The sequence below is a fragment of the Chrysochloris asiatica genome, unplaced genomic scaffold (assembly GCF_000296735.1).
Source record: "Chrysochloris asiatica unplaced genomic scaffold, ChrAsi1.0 scaffold00047, whole genome shotgun sequence".
Lineage (NCBI taxonomy): Eukaryota > Metazoa > Chordata > Mammalia > Afrosoricida > Chrysochloridae > Chrysochloris > Chrysochloris asiatica.
In genome coordinates, this window is record NW_006408565.1 from 8804850 (window position 1) to 8828611 (window position 23762).

A 23762-nucleotide genomic window follows, 5' to 3' on the forward strand; every position below is an offset into this window, starting at 1 on the left:
TTGTCCAGAGGGACCAGTCCCTGGAAAAGGACCCCAACGAGCTGGATTGACACAGTGGCTGTAATAATGGGCACAAACATAACAATTGTGAAGATGGCATAGGATCGTTGGCAGTGTTTGATTTTGTTGTGATGTTGGGATGCTGACTTGAGGGTACCTCGTCTCTTTCTTGAACTTCTCAAAGCTACCCACGTGTAGTATTTCTGTTAATTGCAGAATTTTTTAACTAAGGCAGGCAATAAAATCAAGAAAGATTGTCATCAATTGTTGAGACTTTGATGAATCTCTGAAAGGTAGGAAATATCTTTCAAAATGTTGGTTTGGATTGCTGGAGAAATTAGCAGAAGAAATCAAGTTGAAAGTATATATATAGGCATACCAGAAATGTACCAGATTCTTCTGAAGACTCGAAAATGATTCATCAGCTTCCTAGCCCTTGCTCACTATTTTTGAGCATCTCTGGTAAAGCCCTGGGAAATGCTTTCCAAACACATTGAACAATCTGCCTGGGAAAGCATATTTGAGGGGTCTTCAAAAAGTTCATGGAAAAATTCCGTTATCTTTTCATTTCATTTTTCCACAAACTTTTTGAAGTTCACTTGTAATTCTTTGCTGTCAGTCTGTTCTTATTTATTATAATCCTGTTTATTGTATTCGGATAACCTCTCTTTTTTTCTTTATTTCTTGAAGACTTTATGATCTCTCTCTTTTTCTTTGACTACTTCCTGAAGTGAGTAAAGAATTTATGATCGCTCTCTTTTTTTTTCACCTAAAGTAGGAATGTGCACCTTAAAAATTTGAAGGGAAAAGATGCTGCGGTCAAAACCCTAGTCAATGGGGTAAGACACAGCCTTGAGACTCACGTCAGGGATTAAAAGCCCAAGTGGACTGTCCACTTGGTGTGCTCACTGGCCTGATCCTGTATACGGCTATGCACACGCACCCTCTTGCAGGAGTTAATTTTGCTTTGCCAAGGTAATTTAGTCTCACTGAGTGCCTTTTATGCGACATCGGGATTCATTTCTAACAGTACCAACTTGACAGCACCTAACAACATCCAGAAAACAAGTTACCTGAAAGCACTGCCTAACTTCACCCCTCTTTCATAGTTACTTAGAGGTGAGTATATATGAGGGACCTTCAAAAGTACATGTAAAAATTGAATGAGAAAATAATTGAATTTTCATTTTGTTGATGAAAAAATATTCTCCAGAATATTTTTCATCACCAAGAATCTTTTCCAGCTACTGATGTTTCCTCTTTGTTCCCAACCATTGCATTCCAATCACCAGTAATTATCAGTACATCTTGATTGCATGTTTAATCAGTTTTGGACCGAAGAAGTTGATAGAATTCTTCAATTTCATTGTCACTGGCTTTAGTGGTTGTTGTTGTTGTTAAGTGCCGTCGAGTCGGTTCCGACCCATAGCGACCCTGTACAGGGTTTCCGAGGGTGTAAATATTTACGGGAGTAGAAAGCCTCATCTTTCTCCCGCGGAGCGGCTGGTAGTTTTGAACCGCTGACCTTAAGGTTCGCAGCCCTATTCATAGCGACTACGCTACCAGAGCTCCTTAGTGGTTAGTGCATAAATTTGAATAATAGTGGTATTAACTGGTCTTTCTTGTAGGCTCATGGATATTATCCTATCACAGACAGCATTGTACTTCATTACTGATCTTGATTATGTTCTTTTTGCTGATGAGTGTGATGCTATTGCTCTTCAATTTGTCATTTCCAGCATAGTAAACCATGTGATTGTCAGGTTCACAATGGCTGATACCATTCCATTTCAGCTCACTAATGCCTAGGATATTGATGTTTATGGTACCTGAAGTCTTAAGTTGCCCATCCCTATCAACTCAGTGTACTGAGAGACATGCTTTATCCTAGATATGACGAATCCTTCCCTATTCAGTTGGAATTTTGGGGGAGCCTCATCCATAATGAAGGGTCCACTTGATCAGGTGTAGCAATTTATGGTTGCTTCTTGTATCATACTTCTTTATCTTCATGGTCGAATTGTGGTTAGCAAGCCATCCATGGTAGGTCCAATGGATACTGTCTGCAAATCTGGGAGTTCTTTAATGCCTCCCCCCTCTTCAGTTCATATGGCCAATCTCAGCCCATGTCTTTGCTGCATTTCCCTCCCTTCCCACTCACAAGTTGACCAGGACCGTCACTAGTGTTCTTTTTTGAGTTTCAGTTTTAGAGATTTACCCTGATGGGCTGGCTTTTCTTGCCTTGATGGCTCCAGGGCAAACAGTTACTTGACTTTTTATTTTTTTGTTTCTTGCCCCATGGTCTTTCTTTTGAAAAGTATCTTCAGTTCCTCAGAACTGGTCTGCATCTCTTTTCAATCTGCTATAGGCTGAAGACAGGTTTACAAGCTTTCTGTATTCATCTTCCCCAACTATCCTTTCTATCTCGCTTAAATATCTATATTACACTAGTGGCAGGGGAGCCCAATATCCACAAAACAGTCAAGCACCTTATCTCCTTTACCCCTTCAGCCTATGCCTCAATCCTATATCATAGAGTCTGTTATTCCAAAGCTGTGCATATGTCAGCATCTACCTCTAACCCATTTAGGCCATGTCTTTCTCTCCCAGAATCTTTCCCTGACATCCCCGTTCCTCTATCCCCCTCCCCCATCTTGTGCACTGCCCTCCTCCTATTTATTGCCCTACCTGCCCCCCCCAAGTGATCATACGTCTATTTCCTAACCTGTGAGTTACTGCCCCCTCCCTTCAACCCCTGGTAACCCCTTAGAAGTATTCTTTTTGTATGGAAATCTTTTTTATGCCTGACTAATGGTGTTTTCAATAACCTCACATGCATGCAAAAGCTGGACAGTGAATAAGGAAGACCTTAGAAGAATTGATGCTTTTGAGTTATGGTGTTGGAGGAAAATATTGAAAGTGCCGTGTGCTGCCAAAAGAACCAACAGTTATATGTTGGAAGAAGTGTAACCAGAGTACTCCTTGGAGGCCAGGATGGCCAAACTTCATCTTTCATACTTCAGACATATTGTCAGGAGGGACCAGTCGCTGGAGAAGGATACCATGTTTGGTAAGGTGGAGGGTCAGAGAAAAAGAGCAAGACTCCCAGCATGATGGATTGACAAAGTGGCAGCATCAATGGACTCAGGCGTGGCAACGATAGTGAGATTGGCCCAGGATTGGGCAGTGTTTTGTTCTGCTGTGCATAAGGTCGCTGTGATTCGGTACCGACTCGATGGCACCTAACAACAACAAGGTATTTCTATATCCAGCTTTCTGAGGAAGCACCATTTTCCAGATTGGTTGCACCAGTTTGCAATCCCACCAGGGTCTGTCCACACCCTTTCCAGCATTTGTTGTCCTGCACTTTTTTGAGCTTCATTGTTGTTGCTGCTGATGTGAGATGATGCCTCATTGTTGTTTTAATTTGTATCTATCATGACTCGTGATTGTGAACATTTCTTTGTGTTTGTTTGCCTGAATGTCTTCCTTGGTGAAGTGTCTATTCATTCCTGTGCCTGGTTTTTTTAATTGGGTTATTTGTCTTTTTCTTGTAGATGTGTTGTAGTTTCCTATAAATTTTATAGATTAGTCCCTTGTCTGATATGTCACTGCAAAAAAAAATGTTTTCCCTGTCTGTGGACTCCCTTTTTATTCTTTTGCTGCACATAAATTTCTGAATTTTAGTATGTTCCAGTCATCTGTTTTGTTCTCTATTGTTTGTGTATTTTCTGCCATGTTTGATAGTCTGTGTATGCCATGTAGTAGTGCCCTTAAGTTTGTCCCTATTTTTTCATTGGTAATCTTTATAGTTCTGAGATTTACATTTAGATCTTTAATCCATGTTAAGCTAGTTTTCATATATAGTGTGAGATAAGGGTCTTGCTTCATTCTTTGGCAAATCAATTTCCATTTTGCCAGGGCCATGTGCCAAAGAGACTCTCTTTCTCATTTAATGTATTTTGTCAAAAGATCAGTTGACTATATTTAGATGGATTTACTTCAGAGTTCTCAATTCTGTTCCATTGATCATGTCTTTATACCAAGCTATTTTGACCACTGTGGTCCCCTAATAAGTTTTGAAGTCAGGAGATGAGAGGCCTCCCACTTTGTTCATTTCCTTAAGCAGTGCTCTGCTTATCTGAGGTCTCTTTCCCTTCAATATAAAGTTTGTGATCGTTTTTTTCTGTCTTTCCAAAAATGTTGTTGGAATCTGGATTGGGAGTGCATTTTATCTATAGATTGCTTTGGGTAGTATTGACATTTTCACAATGTTAAGCCTTCCTATCCATGAACATGATATATTCTTCCATTTTTGTAAATCTCTTTTGTTTTCTTATAGTAGTGTTCTGTAGTTTTCTTTGTATAGACCTTTTGTTTCTCTGGATAGATTTATTCCTAAATATTTCATCCTTTGGGTGGTTAGCTTATATGGTATTGTTTTCCTAATATTGAATAAACCCTTGCATCACTGGTATGAGTCCCAGTTAGTCATGAGGTATTATTTTTTTGATATATTGTTGAATTCTATTGGCTAGAATTTAAAAAAAATTTTTTTTTAAATTTTTATTGTGAATTGAGTGATAGTTAACTTGGGAGAACATCAGCTTTGCATTCATCCTATTGTATTTCATTTCAATGAATACAATCCCCTCCGTGCATCATCAAATAACCAAAAGGTGTACCCGCAAGTCTGCCCCCAGGCTGTCAGCACACAGCCCCTCTCCCTCCCTGAGTTCAGAGTCCTTACCTGCTCCTCTCTTGCCATCATCTCTACCTCCATTTCTAGCGTCACTGCTTCTCTGGATAGGGTCCAGCACTCCGCTCTTCTCCCTTGATGATCCCAGGGTCCTCCGCTCCTGGACTGCTAAATCCATGACTCTGCTCCTTTTGTTACAAAATGTTTATATTTACAATACTCACAGTCAGTCCTGGTAACAACTATTCACTATTGAACCACAAGAGTCTTATCCCCATCTCCTTTCATAAACCCCATCCAGACAGGTTGAAGACCACTCAGTAGAGATTCTACCTTTCCCCACACCCTCAGGAACTAGGTTCCATTTGAAAGCTTGTAAACCAGTCATTTCTTGCCTTTGTATTGCCCACCCCCCATTTTGGGTAGCTATTGGCTAGAATTTTGTTGAGAATTTTTGCATCTGTGTTCATGAGGGATTATTAGTCTGTAATGTTCTTTTTTAGTGATGTCCTTCCCTGGATTTTGTATGAAGGTTATGCTTCATAAAATGTATTAGGTAGTTTTACACTCTTTTCTATATTCTGGAATACTTTGGGCAGAGTAGGTGTCAGTTCTTCTCTGAATGTTTGGTAAAACTCACCAGTAAAGCCATGTGGGCTTGGCCTTTTTTTTTGGTTGGGAGTCTTTTGATGACCTGATCTATTTCTTTCTTTGTAAAATCTGTTCAAGTTTTCTACTTCATTCTGTGTAAGTTTAGGTACATCATGATTTTCTAAAAATGCATCCATTTCCTCTAGATTTTCAAATTTGTTGAATTTTCATGGTGGTGGTAGTGGTGATATGCCGTGGAGTCAGTTCTGACTTATGGTGTCCCTGCATGGTGTTTCCGAGGTTGTAAATCTTTACAGGAGCAGAAAGCCTCATATTACTTGATTTCCTTTGTATGTAACATTTCCCTAGCTGCTGTCAGGATTCTCTTTTTGTCTTTGGTTTTGGAGAGTTTGATTATGATGTGTCTTGGTGATTTTCTTTTGGGGTTCGTTCAACTTCTTGAATGCTTATATTCTCGTCCTTCAAGACGTTAGGGAACTTTTCTTCCAGCAGCTCTTCAACTATCTTCTCGGTAGATTGTTTATTTGTTTTTGTCTCTTTCTGTTCTGGAATTCCAATCAGCTTCAAGTTATTCCTCTTTATGTTGTCCCACATGAATCGTAGGCTGTATTCTTTTCAGGAGCAGAGTACCAGGTCTTTTCTCTGGTGGAACTGCTGGTGAGTTTAAACTGTCAACCTTTCTGTTAGCATCTGAGTCCTTAACCATTGTGCCACCTGGGTTGCTTGGTTTTTCTGTGTTGTTGTTAAGTGCTGTTAAGGTTTTTATGTAGGTGTTTTTATATGCTCAGTTATTTTTGTTTTTTGGTATTTGATTTAAGTATAATTTACACACAGTAAAGTTCACTTTTTTGGTATAGTTCTATGAATTTTGACAAATGTATGTAGTGAGATACCACCACCAGAATTAAGATATGGAACACTTGTATCATCCCCTAGAATTCTTTTATTATTCTTAGTCCCTTCCTTCCTTCCTTCCTTCTCTTCCTTCCTTCTCTTCCTTCCTTCTCTTCCTTTCTTCCTTCCTTTTCTTTCTTCCTTCCTTCCTTTTCTTTTCTTTCTTTCTTTTGGGGCGGTGAGGAGTGGGGAGTGTCCCAATAGTTTTCTCTTTTTTAGAACATGGAATAATAACATATGTAACCTTTTAAATATAGTTTCTTTCATTTAGAATAATGTAAGAGTGGAGAAATTCTATAAAGGTCTAGATTGTAAATATTTTAGGCTGATTAGCTTACATGAGGGAACATTAGTTACACTCATCGTTGTGTTGCAACGATTACAATCTCTGTGCATCGTCATTTAACAGCATTTGCTTCTGTTCCCTCTTTTTTTTGTGGGGGGGGCAGGTATACATAAAAACACTCAGGAATATATAATCATTTAAACAACCAAAGGACACATTCTGCAAGCCTGCCCCCTGGCCATCAGCACACAGCCTTTCTCTTTGCATGAGTCTAGAGTCCTCAGCTGCTCTCTCTCTCCATGCTCTAATCTCTTCCTGCTTCTCTGGATAGGGCCTCACATTCTGCTCGTGCTCCTCTCCCTTGGTGGTCCTAGAGTTCTATGTTTTTGGACTGACTGCAAGATTAACTACTCCCCTCTTTTTGTTACAAAACTTCTACCTTTACAGTTGTTTGGTTTTGTTAAGCACAGGTGAGTCGATTCTGACTCATAGTGACGCTTACAGGGTTTCTGAGGAGCAGCTGGTGAGCTTGAACCACTAACCTTGTAGTTCAAATGGCTTTGCAGTCTGGCGCATTAACCCACAGTGCCACACCTGACTCCTTTACAGTTGTAGACTGTCGCAAATCGTCATGATAACTGTTACTATTGAATCATAAGAATCTTATCTCCATCTCCTTTCACCAGACCCATCTAGAACAGATGAAAAATATTCAGTGGGGATTTTACCTTTCCCCACACACTCTGAAACTAAACTCCCTCTTGAAAATTTGTAAGCCATCCCCTCCCATTTTAGGTAGCCAGTGTGTAAGTTGCTCCTCCCTGTCAACCCTGTATAACAGAGGGAATAGGATTGACACTTGATGTGAAGACTCCTTCCCTATGTTGGTATTTTGAGCTACTACATCCATAAGTATAGGTCAAGCTCATCAAATTGTAGCAATTTCCACTTGTTTTCTTTTTCTTTGATCTTCCTTTAGTCAAATTCTGATCATCAAGCCATCGAAGCCAGGTTGAATGGGTGCTATCTACAAGTTGGGGCATAGTTGTGTATCTCCTTCACATTAGCTGGGCACTTTGCTCTCAGCTCCAGCCCTCTGTGCATATGTCCTTGTCCATGGGCTCAGCAGTCCACAGGTCTTATCATACTTTGGATCAGCCAACCCCTCCTCTTCTCTCTATTGTCTCCAAGTTGTCAGGAGTCTATGGAAAGTGGTCCAACTCGGCCCATATTGCTTTAGGCTTTACCAGCAAAATAATCTCTGTTGAAACTACTGGCCTCTGCTTTAGTAGCATGAAAGGTGCCATAGACAATATGTCGACAAACAAGCATTGCTGTGTTCCAATTAAACTCTATTTATGGTTGCTGAAATTTAAATTTCATGAACTTTTTACATCTCTAGAAGTAAAATTTTTTCCCAAGCAAAATACATTCAGCTGTAGAGGTACAATGATTGCTGATTTTAAATGCTGTCTTACAGATACTAGTACTTAAGTTCTCTAGGCTTTGGAAGGATGTAAGTCTTCTGAAGATTCATGAAGTACCTGGGACTGTCTGTGTTACTATGTTAACGGGAATTTTTTCTACTGTATAAGATGAGGCTTTCTACTCCCGTAAGGATTTACACCCTCGGAAACCCTGTACAGGGTCGCTATGGGTCGGAACCGACTCGACGGCACTTAACAACAACAACGTTTACACGATGACTTCAGAAAGCTCATGGAAAGATTACATTATCTTTTAATCCCATTTTCCCACAAATCTTTTGAAGCCCCTGATACAGCTGAAGTGTGTCTTATAGTAAAAATGGTGGTTATGTACTGTGGAGGCAATTCCAACTCATTGCAACCTTATATAGAGTTTCCAAGGCTGTAAATATGTACAGGAGCAGAAAGCCTCATCTTTCTCCCATGGAACAGTTGGTAATTTCAAACTACTAACCTTGAGGTTAGCAGCCCTACTTATAACCACTAGTCTGTGGGAAAGTTCCATTATCTTCTGACTACTTTCTTCCACAAAGTTTGTGAAGCTGTCTCCTATGTGACAGTTCTGTTAGCGAGGCTCACTTTCAACAGTAAGTCCCTGGGTTACAAATGTAAATTTGCCCTCACTTTGAAATGATGTAGCCAACCTCAGCTAGATTGACCCATCCCCTACCTACTCCCAGCAAATGCTCATCACAGTCACCTTCATTTGCTGCTTGTTAAGTATTTAAAAATGAAAAAGGCTTTGAGCCTTTTCTTGCACCAGCCAAACCCAAGCCAAACCCACTGCCATCAAGTTGATTCTGACTCATAGTGATTCTATAGGACAGAGTAGAATTGTCCCATAGTGTTTCCAAGGCTATAAAGCTTTACGGAAAGAGACTGTGACGTCTTTCTCCTGCAGAGTAGCTGGTTGTTCAAACCACTGACCTTTTAAACAGCTGAGCATTTAACCACTGCACCTTTAGGGCTCCTAGCACTAAAGTAAGGCTAAATAAGAGCCCGTATATATCTGTTAAGACTTACCTACAAACTCTGCTGAAAAACACACTCAGAGACAGATCTTGTAACCTGGGGAATGCTTGTTGTTGGGAAGTTTTTTAGTATTTTATGTTCACGCTATGCTTTTTAATGTTTAGAAGCAGTTTTTGAGCTATATAATCATGGCTCTACTAATTTATTTAGGTAATTTCCTTCATTATCCACCTTTTTTTCCGCTTGTGCATTTCACTTAGTGGCCAGGAGATGGCCAACAAACCCAAGCAGAGAGGTAAAAAGCAAACAAACAAAAAAACCCAGGTAACTAGGAGTCCTGGTGTGGCGCTGTGGGCTAATGTGCCAGACTGCAAAGTTGTTTGAACTGCAAGGTTGGTGGTTCAAGCTTACCAGCCGCTCCTTGGAAACCCTATACAGGGTCGCTATGGGTCAGAATAGACTTGAGGGCACTTAACAACAACAACAACAATGCTATTTATATTATATTCCTGTAGCTACTCTTAACAAAGAAGTCCTGGTGTGATGCTATGGGTTAATGCAGTGGACTGCAAAGTCGGTTTGAACTGCGGAGTCACTATGGATTGAAACCAACTCAGTGGCACTTAACAACAACTATAACAAAATACCACCAATTTAGTGTTTTTAAACAACAGAAATTTATCTCCTCAGAGTTCTATTGATCAGTAGTCTGAAACTACGGGGTTGGCTAGGCAGCTCTCCCTCCCAAAGCTCTAGGGGAGAATCTGCTTCTGCTCTCTTCCAATTTCTGGTGGCTGCTTGCATTCATTGGCTGTATCCTTTCCATATCTGCCTTCACTTCACCTCTTCTCTGTATGTTACAGCTCTCTCTGCCTTTCTCTTATATGGGCACTTGTGATGGCACTTAGGGTCCACCAGATAATCCAGGCAGTCCTGGTGTGGTGCTGTAGGTTAATGTGCTGGACTGCAAAGTCTGTTTGAAATGGCAAGGTCAGTGGTTCAACAGCTCACTAGCTACTCCTCGGAAACCCTATGCAGAGTTGCTATGGGTTGGAATTGACTCAATGGCACTTAACAACAACAACAACAACAACAGATAATCCAGGATAATCTCATCTCAGAATCTTTAATTGAATTACATCTGCAAAACCCCTTTTCCCAAATAAGGTAACATCACAGGTTCTGGGAATTAAAATACTGATCTATCATTGGCCAGAATTGTTTCTTGACAGCTTTGTGTGTGTGTGTGTGTGTGTATTTGGAAAAGGGAATTATTTTCTTCCTCTTTCTCTCTTCTTTTTCTTACCCTTCCTCTTCCTTTTCCTTTCTCTTTTTTTTTAACTTAAAACTTTAACCTTTTGAGAGGCAGAAATTAAGGGTTCCTTGCCTATAAGTAAGGGGAACATGTGATCACTAACATACGATAATAAAATTGGATTTGAAGTATTTCATTTCTTGCTATCTTTGAAAGAAATTTCGTTAACACACTTCAAAATATGGGGTACCTCCAGTTAACAAAGTCTTGAGAAAAATTAAAGTTGTGTTTTAGATATCCTTGGTAAGAAATGGGAAAAGTGAGGTTTTGTTTGTGTGCTCGTGTGTGTGTGTGTGTGTGTGTGTGTTTGTGCGTACTTCTAAATTTATGGAAGGTTCTGAGTGAACTGCTTTTAAGTAAATAAATATTGAAAGAAATCAAGAATTTAGAAATTGTACTCGACTAAACAAGTATTTGGAGTCCTGGTGTGGCACTGTGAGCTAATACACCAGACTGCAAAGCCATTTGAACTACAAGGTCGGTGGTTCAAACTCACCAGTCGCTCCTTGGAAACCCTATATAGGGTCTCTATGGATCGGAACTGACTCAACAGCACTTAACAACAACAACAAACAAATATTTTTTGATGTATACCATGTCTTATCAGATACTAGGAAGAATAAGGTGCAACCTAGGGTTTAGAAAACAAGGAAATATTAAATAGTTTTAACAGACTTCTTAACTGCACGATTTCCAGACCACAAGTAGAAACCAGAATAATTTTGAAGAACTCTTAATTATTAACTGATAATGAAGCAGGGGATCCTTTCACTAATAACTTTGAGATTTTAGTAGCTTGGGAGATACTTTGTTTTTCCAAAATCATGATGCTTATCACTGTCTAGAAAAAGTAAAATAATTTATTTTCATTTACTTTATAATTAAAATTACATATTTAACAGTACTTTGAAGTCTAAATTATAAATTAAGGTCATTACTAGTGTGGCACTGTAGGACAAGCACTGGACTGCAAACCACAAGGTTGGCTGTTCAAGCCCATCAGCTGCTTCTGAGAAACCCTGTATAGGGTGGCTATGAGTAGTACTAGATTCGATGGTACTTAACAACAACAAAGAGAAATCAGGTTGTTTTTTCCAGAAGTGTACAGCCAGTTAATGTTGTTGTGAAGTGCCGTCGAGTTGGTTCCAACCCATAGCAACCCTGTATAGGGTTTCCGAGGAGCAGCTGGTGAACTTGAACCACTGACCTTGCAGTTCAAACAGCTTTGCAGTCTGACTTATTAACCCACAGCACCACCCCAGGACTCCATAAGTAGCTTAAAAACTAATCTCATTTTAGGACTTTTGACGAGGTCTTAAAATGTCAATTAACACATTGAAAAAGAAGTTTTGCATCTTGTGGCAGAGCCTTTACGTCTATATCCCTTATAACATCTTTGTTGCAGATTTTCTTGCTTTCTCAGAGAAAATAAATTTTACCAGAAAGGTAAAGCCAAATGTGAAGTCTTTGCCAATATCAGATTCTTTAACTATTGGAGAAAGTTCAATGACATTGCTCAGAAACACAGAATAAACCCACCCTGAATTTATGTGCAGCATACATGTTCTAATTTTAAGTTCTTATAGAAAAAGAAAGAGCAAGAAAATCAGTGAATCTGCTTAGGATTCTGTAGTGTTAGTATGATTTCTTTAAGATTTTGAGAGTAAGGGAGGATCACCACAATTGAAGATTGTTTTTCTTTGAAAATGGAATTTATTTCTTGAAGAAAAGAATTTATGTCCAATTTTAGCTTTATTTCTTGAGACACACTTTTAAAGAAACATTTAAAAAATATGCTTAACAATTTAGTATAGAATCTTGAAACATCAGTATTGTGTCTGCTTTTGATTCTTATCAAAGTATATTTAAATGCTTAAAATAAGCTATATTGTTGTTAGTGCCATTGAGTCGATTCCAACTCACAGAGACCCTGTATAGGGTCTCCAAGGAGTGGCTGGTGAGTTTAAACTACCGACCTTGTGGTTCAAACTGACTTTGCAGTCCAGTGCTTATCCTACAGCACCACACTAGTGCTCCATAATAATTAATAGAAAAACTTACATTTTCACCTTTTAAATAAGATTGTTAAAGTTTTCATTTTAATATCAAATACACGATTGTAGGGAGTCCTGGTGTGGCACTGTAAGATAAGTGGAGGACTGAAAGGTTGGTTTGAACCACAAGATCGGTGGTTCAGGGTCACCAGCCACTCTCAGAAACCCTATACTGAGTCACTGTAAGTTGAAACCACCTCGATGGCACTTTAAACAACAACTCAATTGTAGAATTAATAGCATAATTAAACCATTCTCATGTACTAAATTTTCATTTCTAATTTGTTTAGAAATTTTCATTTCTGTAAGTAATAAACTTGCACTATATATATGTATTAGGAGCTCTGATAGCGTAGTGGTTACGAGTCGGGCTGCCAACCTCAAGTTCAGCAGTTGGAAACTACCAGCTGAGGCTTTCTGCTCTCATAAAGATTTGCAGCCTCGGAAACCCTGTGCAGGGTCGCTATGAGTCGGAACTGACTCCATGGCACATAATAACAATATATATATATATATATTAGATTTCTTGCTTTTCATTTGACTGCTTACTACAAGGTTGGCAGTTCAAATCCACCAGCTGCTCCTTGGAAACGCTATACAGGGTTGCCATGAGTCGGTACTGACTTGATGGCACTTAACATTGCTAGTTTATTTTGTACAATTGGATATGTCACTTTGTTGTTTACGCTTTCTTCTGCTTAATCTTCTTTTGAATGCTTAGCTTCTCATTTATTTAGATTTAATCATAGTGTATGATTCCCCCCCCCACACACACACACATTGGTATCCAATTTTCTGGCAGTATTTTTAAATACTGATTTTTCTCCATTTATTTCAACATTTTTTTGAAGTGATAATTGTTTTTGGTGTTTCTAGTGTTTAAATTGTGTATTTCCAATTCAATCGTTAGCATTATTGCTGTTATTCTTGGGGAAATTGTTTAAATTTGATTCCTAGTTGCTCTTTCTGTAAATATGAAGATACACTGTTTCTCGTAGGGTAGTTTTGGAGATAGTTGGGTAAGATAATGTATTTGAGGAAACTTAAAAAAATGCACATAAAAAATGAAATTAAAAGATAATGGAATTTTTCCACAAACTTTTTGAAGCCCCCTTGTAAATACTCAGTAATGTTAGTCTTTTTTTTTTTTTTGCCTGTTTTTCTCCTCTCCTCCAAAATACTCATAATTTTGCCTAAATTTTGATAAGAAATTTATAGATGTTAGAATAAACATTTGTTTCTTACTTGAAAAGTAATGTATACATTCTGTAGATTTTGAAGCCCCAATTCTATTCAGTGTCACCCCCCATTGTAGGGCATCTGACTTCTAATTTCATGAGGGTCAGAGACCACTATCAGCATCAGCCCAAAGCTGAGTTCTTTGAGGTAGAGGTCCATCATACCTCCTCTCTGTCATTTCTGACACCAGCCATCCCTCACATAGCTCTTTATTCTTTGCTGGGTTAGATGATTTCTTGCAATGCCATACAGAACTCACAGACTATATTCACATTTATGGGATGTATTAGGAAAATAATAGGTTATAGTTAATATCAGAAATCACTAAGAATGCAGTTCTTCAGTCAGGACACCTCTACTCAGCTCTGCCTACTTTTTTCACACTTGGCTCCTTAGCGCCTCAGCTTGGCTCTGTCTTGATTAGACTAATGTTACAAAGATCTTTAGCTCCACCAGTAAGTACCAGCACCCCCATGCCACCAGAGAACCTCCTGCCCAGAGGCACTTAACTCTCACTGTATAGGTTGGCACACCCAATGTAATCACTTTGCTCCATGGGCCGAGAAACCCATCATACCATCTCGTGCCAGTCTCCTGGTTCTGCTGTTGCTGTTTTTTCTGCCATCCATTCTCACCATATTGCACAGTGTCTGGAATAACAGCTCTCTGCCTCCTAGGTCTGGAAAGTTCTCTAAATAGACCCTGGGTCAAAGGATGTGTGTTCAACTCCCATCTTTTGTTTAAGGTGGTAGTGAGGCCCCCATTCTGCCTCTGGAATGGGTCGTTTTAAGTCTTAGCAGGGTGACAAAACTGACCAATCACCTTGTTAGGGCTCTGTGCATCTTATTTGCATAGTCCCACCCCCATGGAAGTGCAGCCAGAGTGCTCCTTGGAGGCCAGGATGGCCAAACTTCATCTCTCTTACTTCGGACATATTGTCAGGAGGGACCAGACTCTGGAGAAGGATATCATATTTAGTACGGTGTAGGATCAGAGACAAAGAGGAAGACCCCCAGTGAGATGGATTGGGAAAGTGGCAGCATCTATGGGCTCAAGTGTGGCAACAGTAGTGAGGTTGGCCCAGGATCAGGCAGTGTTTCGTTCTGTGCATAAGGTCGCTATGAGTCGGTACCGACTCATTGGCACCTAACAACAACAACAACCCCCCACAAGTTTGCCATGTACCTTGTTGACATTATTATAGCAAGCTGTTTAATCCCCTCAGTGGGCCATAAGTGGTGTGACGCTGTAGGTCAATGCACTGGACCATAATGGCAATTTGAACTGCAGGTCAGCAGTTCAAACCCACCAGCGGCTCCTCAGAAACACTGTCTAGGGTCACTAATGGTCAGAACCAACTCAACAGTATTTAGCAATAACAACTAATCATGTGGTGGGAATTACTTTATTTCAAGAAAGGCCTTTTAAAAATTATCCCTTGCTTCTGCCTATAGCTGATTGTTGTTGTTAAATGCCGTGGAGTCGGTTCCAACTCATAGTGAACCTGCACTAGGTTTCCGAGCTGCAAATCTTTACGGGCACAGAAAGCCTCGTATTTCACCCACGAAACAGCTGGTAGTTTCGAATTGCTGACCTTGAGGTTAGCAGCCCGATTCGTAGCCACTACGCTACCAGAACTCCTTTGGAATACCTACAGTGGGGCTACAATGTGCCCAGTGAAGGATGCTTCCTGCGGAGCCTCTGCATTACATAAGACCATAGGTGGAATCCTAAACCCCATCTAGAATCTTCGGAGGTGGGAAATTTCCACTTGAAAGGACAAGCAGATCAGTCTGGAGTGGCTAGAAGAACAGAAGTTATTTCTTGAAAGAAAGACCAAGAGGAAAAATACAAAATATTGGCAGTCCAACTGGCTACTAGAAGAACAAGCAAGTTGCTCGCCCAGGAGACATCAAGGCAAGGTCGGGTCCCCTCAGGGCAAACCCCCTTCCAAGACTGAGACTAAATGGGAATACACGGGCAGACACGTGCTCTGACTGGTGACCACGTTGATCATCGATAAGGGGAAGTAAGGGAAAAACAGTAATGAAGCTGTGAGCTAAGTCCAGCCACATTCAATACACTCCTGTGAAACTGGGTGGAGACCTGGTTGGCCAGTAGTTTGGTAAGACCTGGGGACTCCTGGGCCCAGAGTCAGTTATGTAGCCACAGAGTACTAGAATGGAGAATGAAGTCTCCAGCTGATAAGAAAAGAGGGCATATGCACAAGAACACCCACACTTACAGATAATACTCACTTGACCTGGCGGCTACAATGATTAGATGATCAGAGCTCAATTAGAAGAAGAAAGAAGAGGGGAAAAAATGTAATCTGATACAGTTTGATGAACTTGACCTCCACCTATGAATGCAGTAGCTCAAAAGAGGGAACAAATCTTTACTGCAAGGATCATTCCCACCCCCTCCATACACAGAGTAGACATTGGCTACCCAAAATGGGGTGCGGGAGGAGGGGGGCTGCAAAAGCAAGAAGTGACTGGCTTACAAGCTTTCAAGACCGAGCCTATATTCAGTGGGTACGGAGGAAGGTAGAATCTCCACTGAGTAGTATCCAATCTGTCTGGGCGGGACTGATGAAAGGAGATGGGGATAGTACTCTTGTGGTACAATATTGAGTAATTAATATCAGGACTGACTGTGAGGGTTGGAAATGTAAAGGTAGACGTTTTGTAGCAAAAGAAGGGGAGTGATTGACTTTGCAGTCCAGGAGCAGAGGTCGAGCGTAGAGCAGGACCCTACCCAGAGAAGCAGTGCCGCCAGAGATGGAGGCAGAGACAATGACATGGAGAGATGGAGCAGTTGTTAACTCTGGACTCAGAGAGGGAGAGAGGCTGTGTGCTGACGACCAGGGGGTAGGCTTGCAGGGTATACCATTTGGTTGGTCGATGATGCATGGAGGGGATTATAACCATGGCAATGAAACAATATTATTCGATAGGATGAATATAAAGCTAATGTTATCCCATGTAAACTATCACATAATTCACAATAAAACATTAAAAAAAAAAAAAAGAATAGCATGAGATCTCCACGTGGAAAATCAGCAGCGACAGAGGGGGTGGCATGAAGAGAGAAAGCAGCTGCAGGCTTCCTGAACTGAGTAAAGGATGGAGGCTGAAAGACCACATGCTGAGAAGCTTAAGACTAGAGAGAGGTGTGCCTGCAGTACCGCAGAGAGCAGTTTCAGGTCCTGAATTGCACCCTGTTCACTTCCCTATAATTCTCTGAAGCCAGTAGGAGAATAAGTCTGATTTACCTATTGGTTCAAGCTCACCAGCCACTCCTTGTAAACCCTATACAGGGTTACTATTGTTTGGAATCAACTCGACAGCACTTAATAACAACTTACCAGTAGTATGAGAGACCACATAGTCTCAGCCATCCCAGTTGATGCCATTATAAACCAGCCAGCCCCAGTGTACTCACCAGATGAATGCAAAAGCACAAATGCTTCCTGCTGAAGTTAACTGAGATCAGCTCAGATCATAAGCCCAGCCCAAATTGCCGACATACAGAATTGTGAGCTAAATAAATGGTTGTTTTAAAGGAAAGAAAGAAAGAAAAAAGATCCCTTGCACTGTATTGGTACCTACCAATACTTACTCCTAATAAGCACTATTTAACAAGAGATTCCCAAAACTAGCTTCTTATATTTTGAAAACATCTTCCTTTGACTGCTTTTCTGATTTTACCTTATATAACAGCAACAAAGCCTCATAATTTATAAATTAGAATTTATTTTGACTAGATATCTTTAGATCTTATGTTTAATACTTTGGTTGACCAGTTGTTGAACAAAAATACTTGAAACAGTTGTCTTAACACTATTAGAACAGGGTATTTTGCTTTTTGTTTTCATTCTTCAAGACATACACATAATTATATTTGAAGATGCCATGCTAAGTATTTGCTATTTATCTACTACTTTTAAGTCCTGAAGTGATCAGATTTTAATCAAAAACTCTTGTACACCATTTTTTAAGATATTCATTAGGCTGCAGTTGTTTGTAATTTATTGCTATAATTTAAAAAATTAATTGATAAGGATGCTGTTAATTTCCCCCAGGGAAATTTCTATACCCTTTCTATAATGTGCTTTTAAAAAGAGAAAGTGTATATAAATATATGTAAAGTTTTGGAAGGAGTGGTAATAGACTTCCTAAAGTACAGTGTGGTTTATAATCAAAATTATGGGCTACCTTACCTGTTTTCTGTGTAGGACTGTATCAACAATAGTTAACCCCTGAATAGCTTTGTGTACTCTTAACTGCATGCTAATTCCTCTACCAGGATTTATAATCTCACTGCTTTACTCTGTTTAGACTGTTTACTTGCATATGATGCGTACATTGTTTTGAAAACTTCCCTTCTATACCTAAAAGCTATAATGACACACTGAAGTAACCTCGGTTCTTGCTTTTGGCCAGTAACAATAGGCAATATATTGGACTTGGTACGAAACAAATTCTGAGGTAGAACTCTATAATTTTGAAATAAAATATATTTATTAATTGTTTTCATTCTAATTTCAAAGATTAAAAAGAGTTTGTTGCAAAAAGATTCTGTATTTTTGAGTGTGTGAAATCACAATAGTATTTAAATTTTTGACTCAATGTTCTTATTTTTTTCTTATTTGTTTTTGCAGTTAGTGAAATATAAAAGTCTTAGGAAATACTACTTCTGTTTCAATTGTATTTTCACAGATTTGTGTGCATGAAGCTGAATAGATAATGATAAGCTCTATCAAAGTCATTACTATCCAAATGCCCCAAAAGTACTTAAAACAAAAGATTAACTAAGAGTATGTTTTGTAATCTCATTAACTGTTTGGCCAAATTACAATTATATTTGTTTTAATTACATTAAGAATCTTTTTCCACTTTCATCTTAGCCGTTGTAGTATTTGGTATTTTTAAAGGTGATTCTCATTGAATGTAGAATAATGGTAGGTTACATTAATGGTAGAAAAAAAAATTTGATCACAATTAACATTAAACTCTAGAACTAATACATGGAAATCAGATTACTAAGATGTGTATAGTAATTCTTTACATATATTGTAAAGTGCTGGAGCACTGTATTTATACTCTTCAACATTTTTATCTGGTTGCTAATAAATATGATTTTATACAGCATGTGCCACTTGGCAGAAATAGCTTAAGATCTTAATATGAATAAATTTAGCACATTGATAAATTTAGTTTGTTTTCTTGTATTCCAGGTTTTTTCAATTACAAGTCATTGGAAGGAAGAATACTATATTGATAAGTGGATATCTTGAAATGCATGTTGTAATAGAATTATGATTTATTGTTACCACTAATACATATTACACACAAATGTACCAGAATATATGTCTGCAAAATTCTTATACATTACACTTTGTCGGTAGAATCCCAAAGATTCTGTAAAAAAAAAAAAAAACTTTGTTCACTTGTAGTGTTTTTTGTTTTTTTTTTATTTTTTGTTTTCTTTTTTTCTTGATCAAAATTATTGGTGGTCAGTGACCAGTTACTTTGAGATATCAAGTTTTATTTTTAAAGTCTTTTTTTGTTTAATAAATGTAGAAATTGTCTATGCCCTTTCTGTTCCTCTAAATTGAAAAGGTGACAAAATAAAGGTTAACTTTTGAGATGGAAACAATAAAGAGTGCTTATTTTCAAAGGAGAAGAAATGTAAAGAGGTAGAGAGAAATGTGTCTTCCAATTCTTGAAATAGGTGGTTTTCTTGCAAATGACTTTATATAGGCTTTAACTCAAGAAAAATTTGTCTCTATTATAAAAATTAAATATTTCGTATTTCTACAAACAAAATTCAAGGTTTAAGCACATTTGATTTTGTATAGCTTAAGCGTTTATTTCTTCACTATTCAGAATAATGTTTCTTACCTTTTAAAACCAATGATCCCTTGTGATCTGTGTTTTAAAATCTGTGTTATTATAATGCTGTTCATATTTTTTAAATAAACTAGTTTTTGTGTTTTAAAGCAAAATTAAGGCACTGGTGTTACTGAGCTTTCTTTTTTTACACTTCTCCTTAACCTTTCTGTTTAGAGCTGGAATTTACTCACTGACACTTAACAACAACGGGGGAGGGAGGGAACACTCATTCTCTGTCTCTTGTCTAGAATCTAAGTAAGGTTTGCAGTTATTACCGTTATTGTTGTTGTTAGGACCCCTTGCATTGGTTCCAACTCATCACAGTCCTATGTACAACGTAACAAAACACTGCCTGGTCTGCGTGCCACTTGCTCTGTTATGTTTGTTTGATCCCAATTACGATTATGGTTCCCAATTAAACAAAGCATGGAATAGTATCATTTTTTTAGGTGAGAGCTGGTCACACAGAAATTCAGCAAATGGGGTATTAACAACATTGTGATGTTCCCTAATGGATTGGCCCTATTTTGCGCTTTACATAGGTAAATAAACCATATAGATACATTACTTACATTTAGACAGTTTAAAAATCATTTTGGTTTAAAACTAAAATAATATTAGGTGGTAAAATATAAAAATGATCCATCTTTCACAGTCGTGAGTCAGTTTCACGTCATATTTATTATGCTCTTTTGAGTAGAGCAAAACAAGTACAGGGAAGGTAGTTCCTGTGAGCTTTAGTTACTGCGCTCAGTAATTCTGCAACACTAGTTATCTGCGTCATGTACTATGAGAACTTAGCTTTAGAGGCTGTCTGAGCTACACGTGAGTAAAGTGAGCATCAAGTACTTCTGACCTGTATACTTTTTTTTTTTTTTTTGGGTCTTTTAGATCAGAGCAGGGAGTAAACTGTTAGGCAGTTTTGCATATAAACTTGTTTTCTCTACTTTTCACATTCTCGAGTGTGACTCTAAAATAAAGTTGTTGTATTGTACCAAAATATAGTAGTAGAAATAGAACGCTGACATAGTGGCACAACTGAAGTTTGTGTTTTCCTTTTCATACTATTTATTTTCATTATTTCTGAAATAAGCTTCCATATTTGCTGTTGCTTTAGATGTTGAGTTGGCTACAGTTGTTGGTAGAAGTGAAACATTAGCAGTCACGATTGTTTGGGAGAAATGCTAGTCTCATTTTTGTTGAATAGAAATAGAATATTTTGGTTTTGTGATGTTCTAGTTTGTGTGTGCGTCTCTCTTTCTGGCTAGTAAAGCACAGGAAGGTGGCCTTACCAAGAAACATGGGGCTCAGGGTCCTATATTTCAGTTTTCTTTCTTAGTTTGGGCATCAGGAAAAGTTTCTTTAATTCTGAAGTTGAGGTTTCACTTTACTTCTTTTCATTATTAAAATAGATCTAGAAGAAATGAGTTTTCTTTTAAATTGATTGCATATAGACAGTTGTAGAAGTATTTAATTGATATTCTAGTTTGTCCTATTTAAGGTGATTTTGTGTGTCGGTTAACAATTATGTAAATGTTCCACTTTAAAGCAGGTTAGATTTTATCAGAACTTATTGGTATAGTAGGCCAATCTTTATCATTCTTAATGTAACTCTAATCCTAAAAAATAAAAAAATTTGTTTTAGTTATCTGCACATGGCTGTCATTGTAAGATGTTTAATGCATTAGGTACTATAGTAACCAGGTTTTAAATACAACAGCAGTGGTTCCACGTGCTGGCCTTTGCAAGGTATTATGAAAGTCATGTGTATACACCTATCTTGACTTGGTACCTCATATCAATTTTGAAGAGTCACATGCAGGTTTGAGATTTGGAGATTGGAACTCACGTAGAGAGCTTGGGGTAGCAAATATTAAAAAATGATTCTCTGATGGCCTCAATGATAATGCTTTAAGAGTACATAAAGCTTTGAATCTCCCTCCACCTCCCATTTTTAAACAGACTGTGAAGACTGCTGAGAGAGACTTGCAATCCTTTTATAAACATAAGAAGAAATATTGGTCCTCATGGAAGAAGAGCAGGATTTACCAGAACAACCAGTAAGTCTTTCCTTTAACAATTTAAAGCTGATTTTAGAGTATTAAATATTATTCAGTTTTACTATAAAATAGAAATAAAAATAAAGGCTCCTTAATATTTTCCTTCCAAGAAATCAATCTCATATGTTCTTAAATTTAATACTAAATGAAGGAGTCTATATAGAAAATTCAGCATAACAAAGTTTTGTTTGTGGAAATAACAAAAAAAGAATCAGTGACTAGTGTTGTAGTTTTTATAACATAAAAAGAGGGACATCTGTTTACCAATGTCAACTAGATAGTATATCATTGTGTCTGCCCAAAAGTTTATATTTTAATTTAACCTAAATTTCTCTAATTGTCTTAATTTCTTATAAGGTAGTAGTAATTAAGGAAAGTATAATTTTAACATTGTCTAAGTTTTAAAACCAAAAAAGAGCTCAGATTAGATTAAATTCTCAATTTATTTCAAATATTTAGCATAATAAATAATACAATTATTTTGAATGTCCCCAAATGATAAGGGTTTAATACTTATTTTTTGACCCTTAAGATTTAAAAAGAAAACAACAATATAGTTTCCTTAAACTTTTATGTTAAAGGATCATATTCTTTTATTTTGGATTTCTTTTTCTATAGTTAGATAAATACTAATGTCAGAAAAAGTTTACTTTTGATTCTGTTTGCCATCCTGAATGGGCGTCTTGCATTTCATATTAAGAGAAAATATATATATATATAAAGTGATAAATGTTTATCTTTATGAAAATTCAACCTTGAAAAATTTAAATTCTGAAAGCAGACAATAGTATATGATTTTCCTGTTATACATATATTCTTTATATGACACAAAAATGGATACCAGTCTCTATTTAAACAGTAAAGTCCTCAAATATATTTGAAGTATTTTTCTTCATAGTAAGAAGAAATTCCTACTAATGATTACTTTGCCTTTATTCTTTTAGCACTTTCAGGTAAGGAAACTATAAAACTATAAAAATACTGTTATTGTTAAATGCCATTGAGTCGGTTCCGACTCATAGTGACCCTATATACGGTTTCCAAGGAGCGACCGGTGAGTTTGAGCCACCGACCTTGCAGTTCAAACCGACTTTATGTTTGAGTGCTTATTCTACAGTGCCACAGGAAGGCGTTATTGCTAAGTGCCATTGAGTTGATTCCAATCTGTAGCGACCCTGTATAGGTTTTCCAAGGGGCAGTTGGTGAGCTTGAACCGCTGACCTTGCAGGTCAAAGTGACTTTGCAGTCCAGCACATTAACCCATGGTGCCACACCAGGACTCTTGCCACACCAGGAAGGCATAAGCAACTGTTAAAAAGACCTTTTGAAACACTCAAAAGGTAAATGGTAGAGTTAATTATCTTCAGCAGTGTTTATAAGATGTATACTTACAGAAACACATAGATGAATTATAGACACTAAATATATTATGGGAAATTCTTTCATTGAGTTTTTAATGTAGTAGAACAAAGGTCTAGTCATAGTTTCAATGTAAGTATGACTTAAGTGTTGAATTCCTGTTGGTAAGGGTATTGATGCTAATTACTTCTAACCTATTTAAGATAATGAGAATTGTACAGCTCAACTGCTGGCAGGTTACCACTTCTCTGCTTCATTTCCATGCCGTTCCTTTCAACTTCTGTAACATGATGAGTAAACTTGTTGGCTTCAGAGGAAAGTGAAAAATTGAAACACTTTAAAAAAAAATACTCAGCTGATTTTAAAAGGTGATTGTCAGTGAGCATCATTTCCTTATCCAACTGTTAAATAATAGAAGAGGAAATGTCAAACTTTGAGGGAAAATAACCAGCTTTTCACAGATTGTAATAGAGATCTAAAATATGAATGAAAAGAATGGTCCTATTCCAAGTTGTTGATGATAAATAAAAATTAAGATTTTTAACCCCACCATTTACCTGTATGTAAGAAGAAATGTTATTGATGTCTGTTACCTTTAAAATGATTTTAATCCCATTGTCTCTTTTTGAGTCTTCTTTATTGAAGCATCCCTTCTTTTTCTACTAGTTTGATCTACCAAATGATTATATTCAGGTCATTGTTCACATTACAACACAAAACCTAGCTCAAATCCTTGTCTCTTTCCTCTTTCCTTTTTTTAATCGATCGTTAACCCTCTGCAATTAGAATCTTTAAATCACTGCTTTTAACAGCATTTTTTCTAATCACCATATTTTTCAACCTGAATCTGCTTATATTATTGTTCACATTGGAACACTTTTGAAG

The 23762-nt window shown here is 37.8% G+C and overlaps 1 protein-coding gene across 3 annotated transcripts in view; it reads left to right on the forward strand.

Annotated features, from left to right (window-relative positions):
- Positions 1-21420: 21420 nt before the first annotated feature.
- The window catches only part of EYA3 (eyes absent homolog 3 (Drosophila)), an 85940-nt gene continuing 83598 nt past the window's right edge, over positions 21421-23762 (forward strand). For all 3 annotated transcript variants that reach the window (XM_006862222.1, XM_006862224.1, XM_006862223.1), the window contains exon 1: positions 21421-21518. In XM_006862222.1, coding sequence (XP_006862284.1) covers positions 21486-21518 — 33 coding nt within the window. In that variant the 5' untranslated portion in view covers positions 21421-21485. The remainder of the gene's footprint in view (positions 21519-23762) is intronic.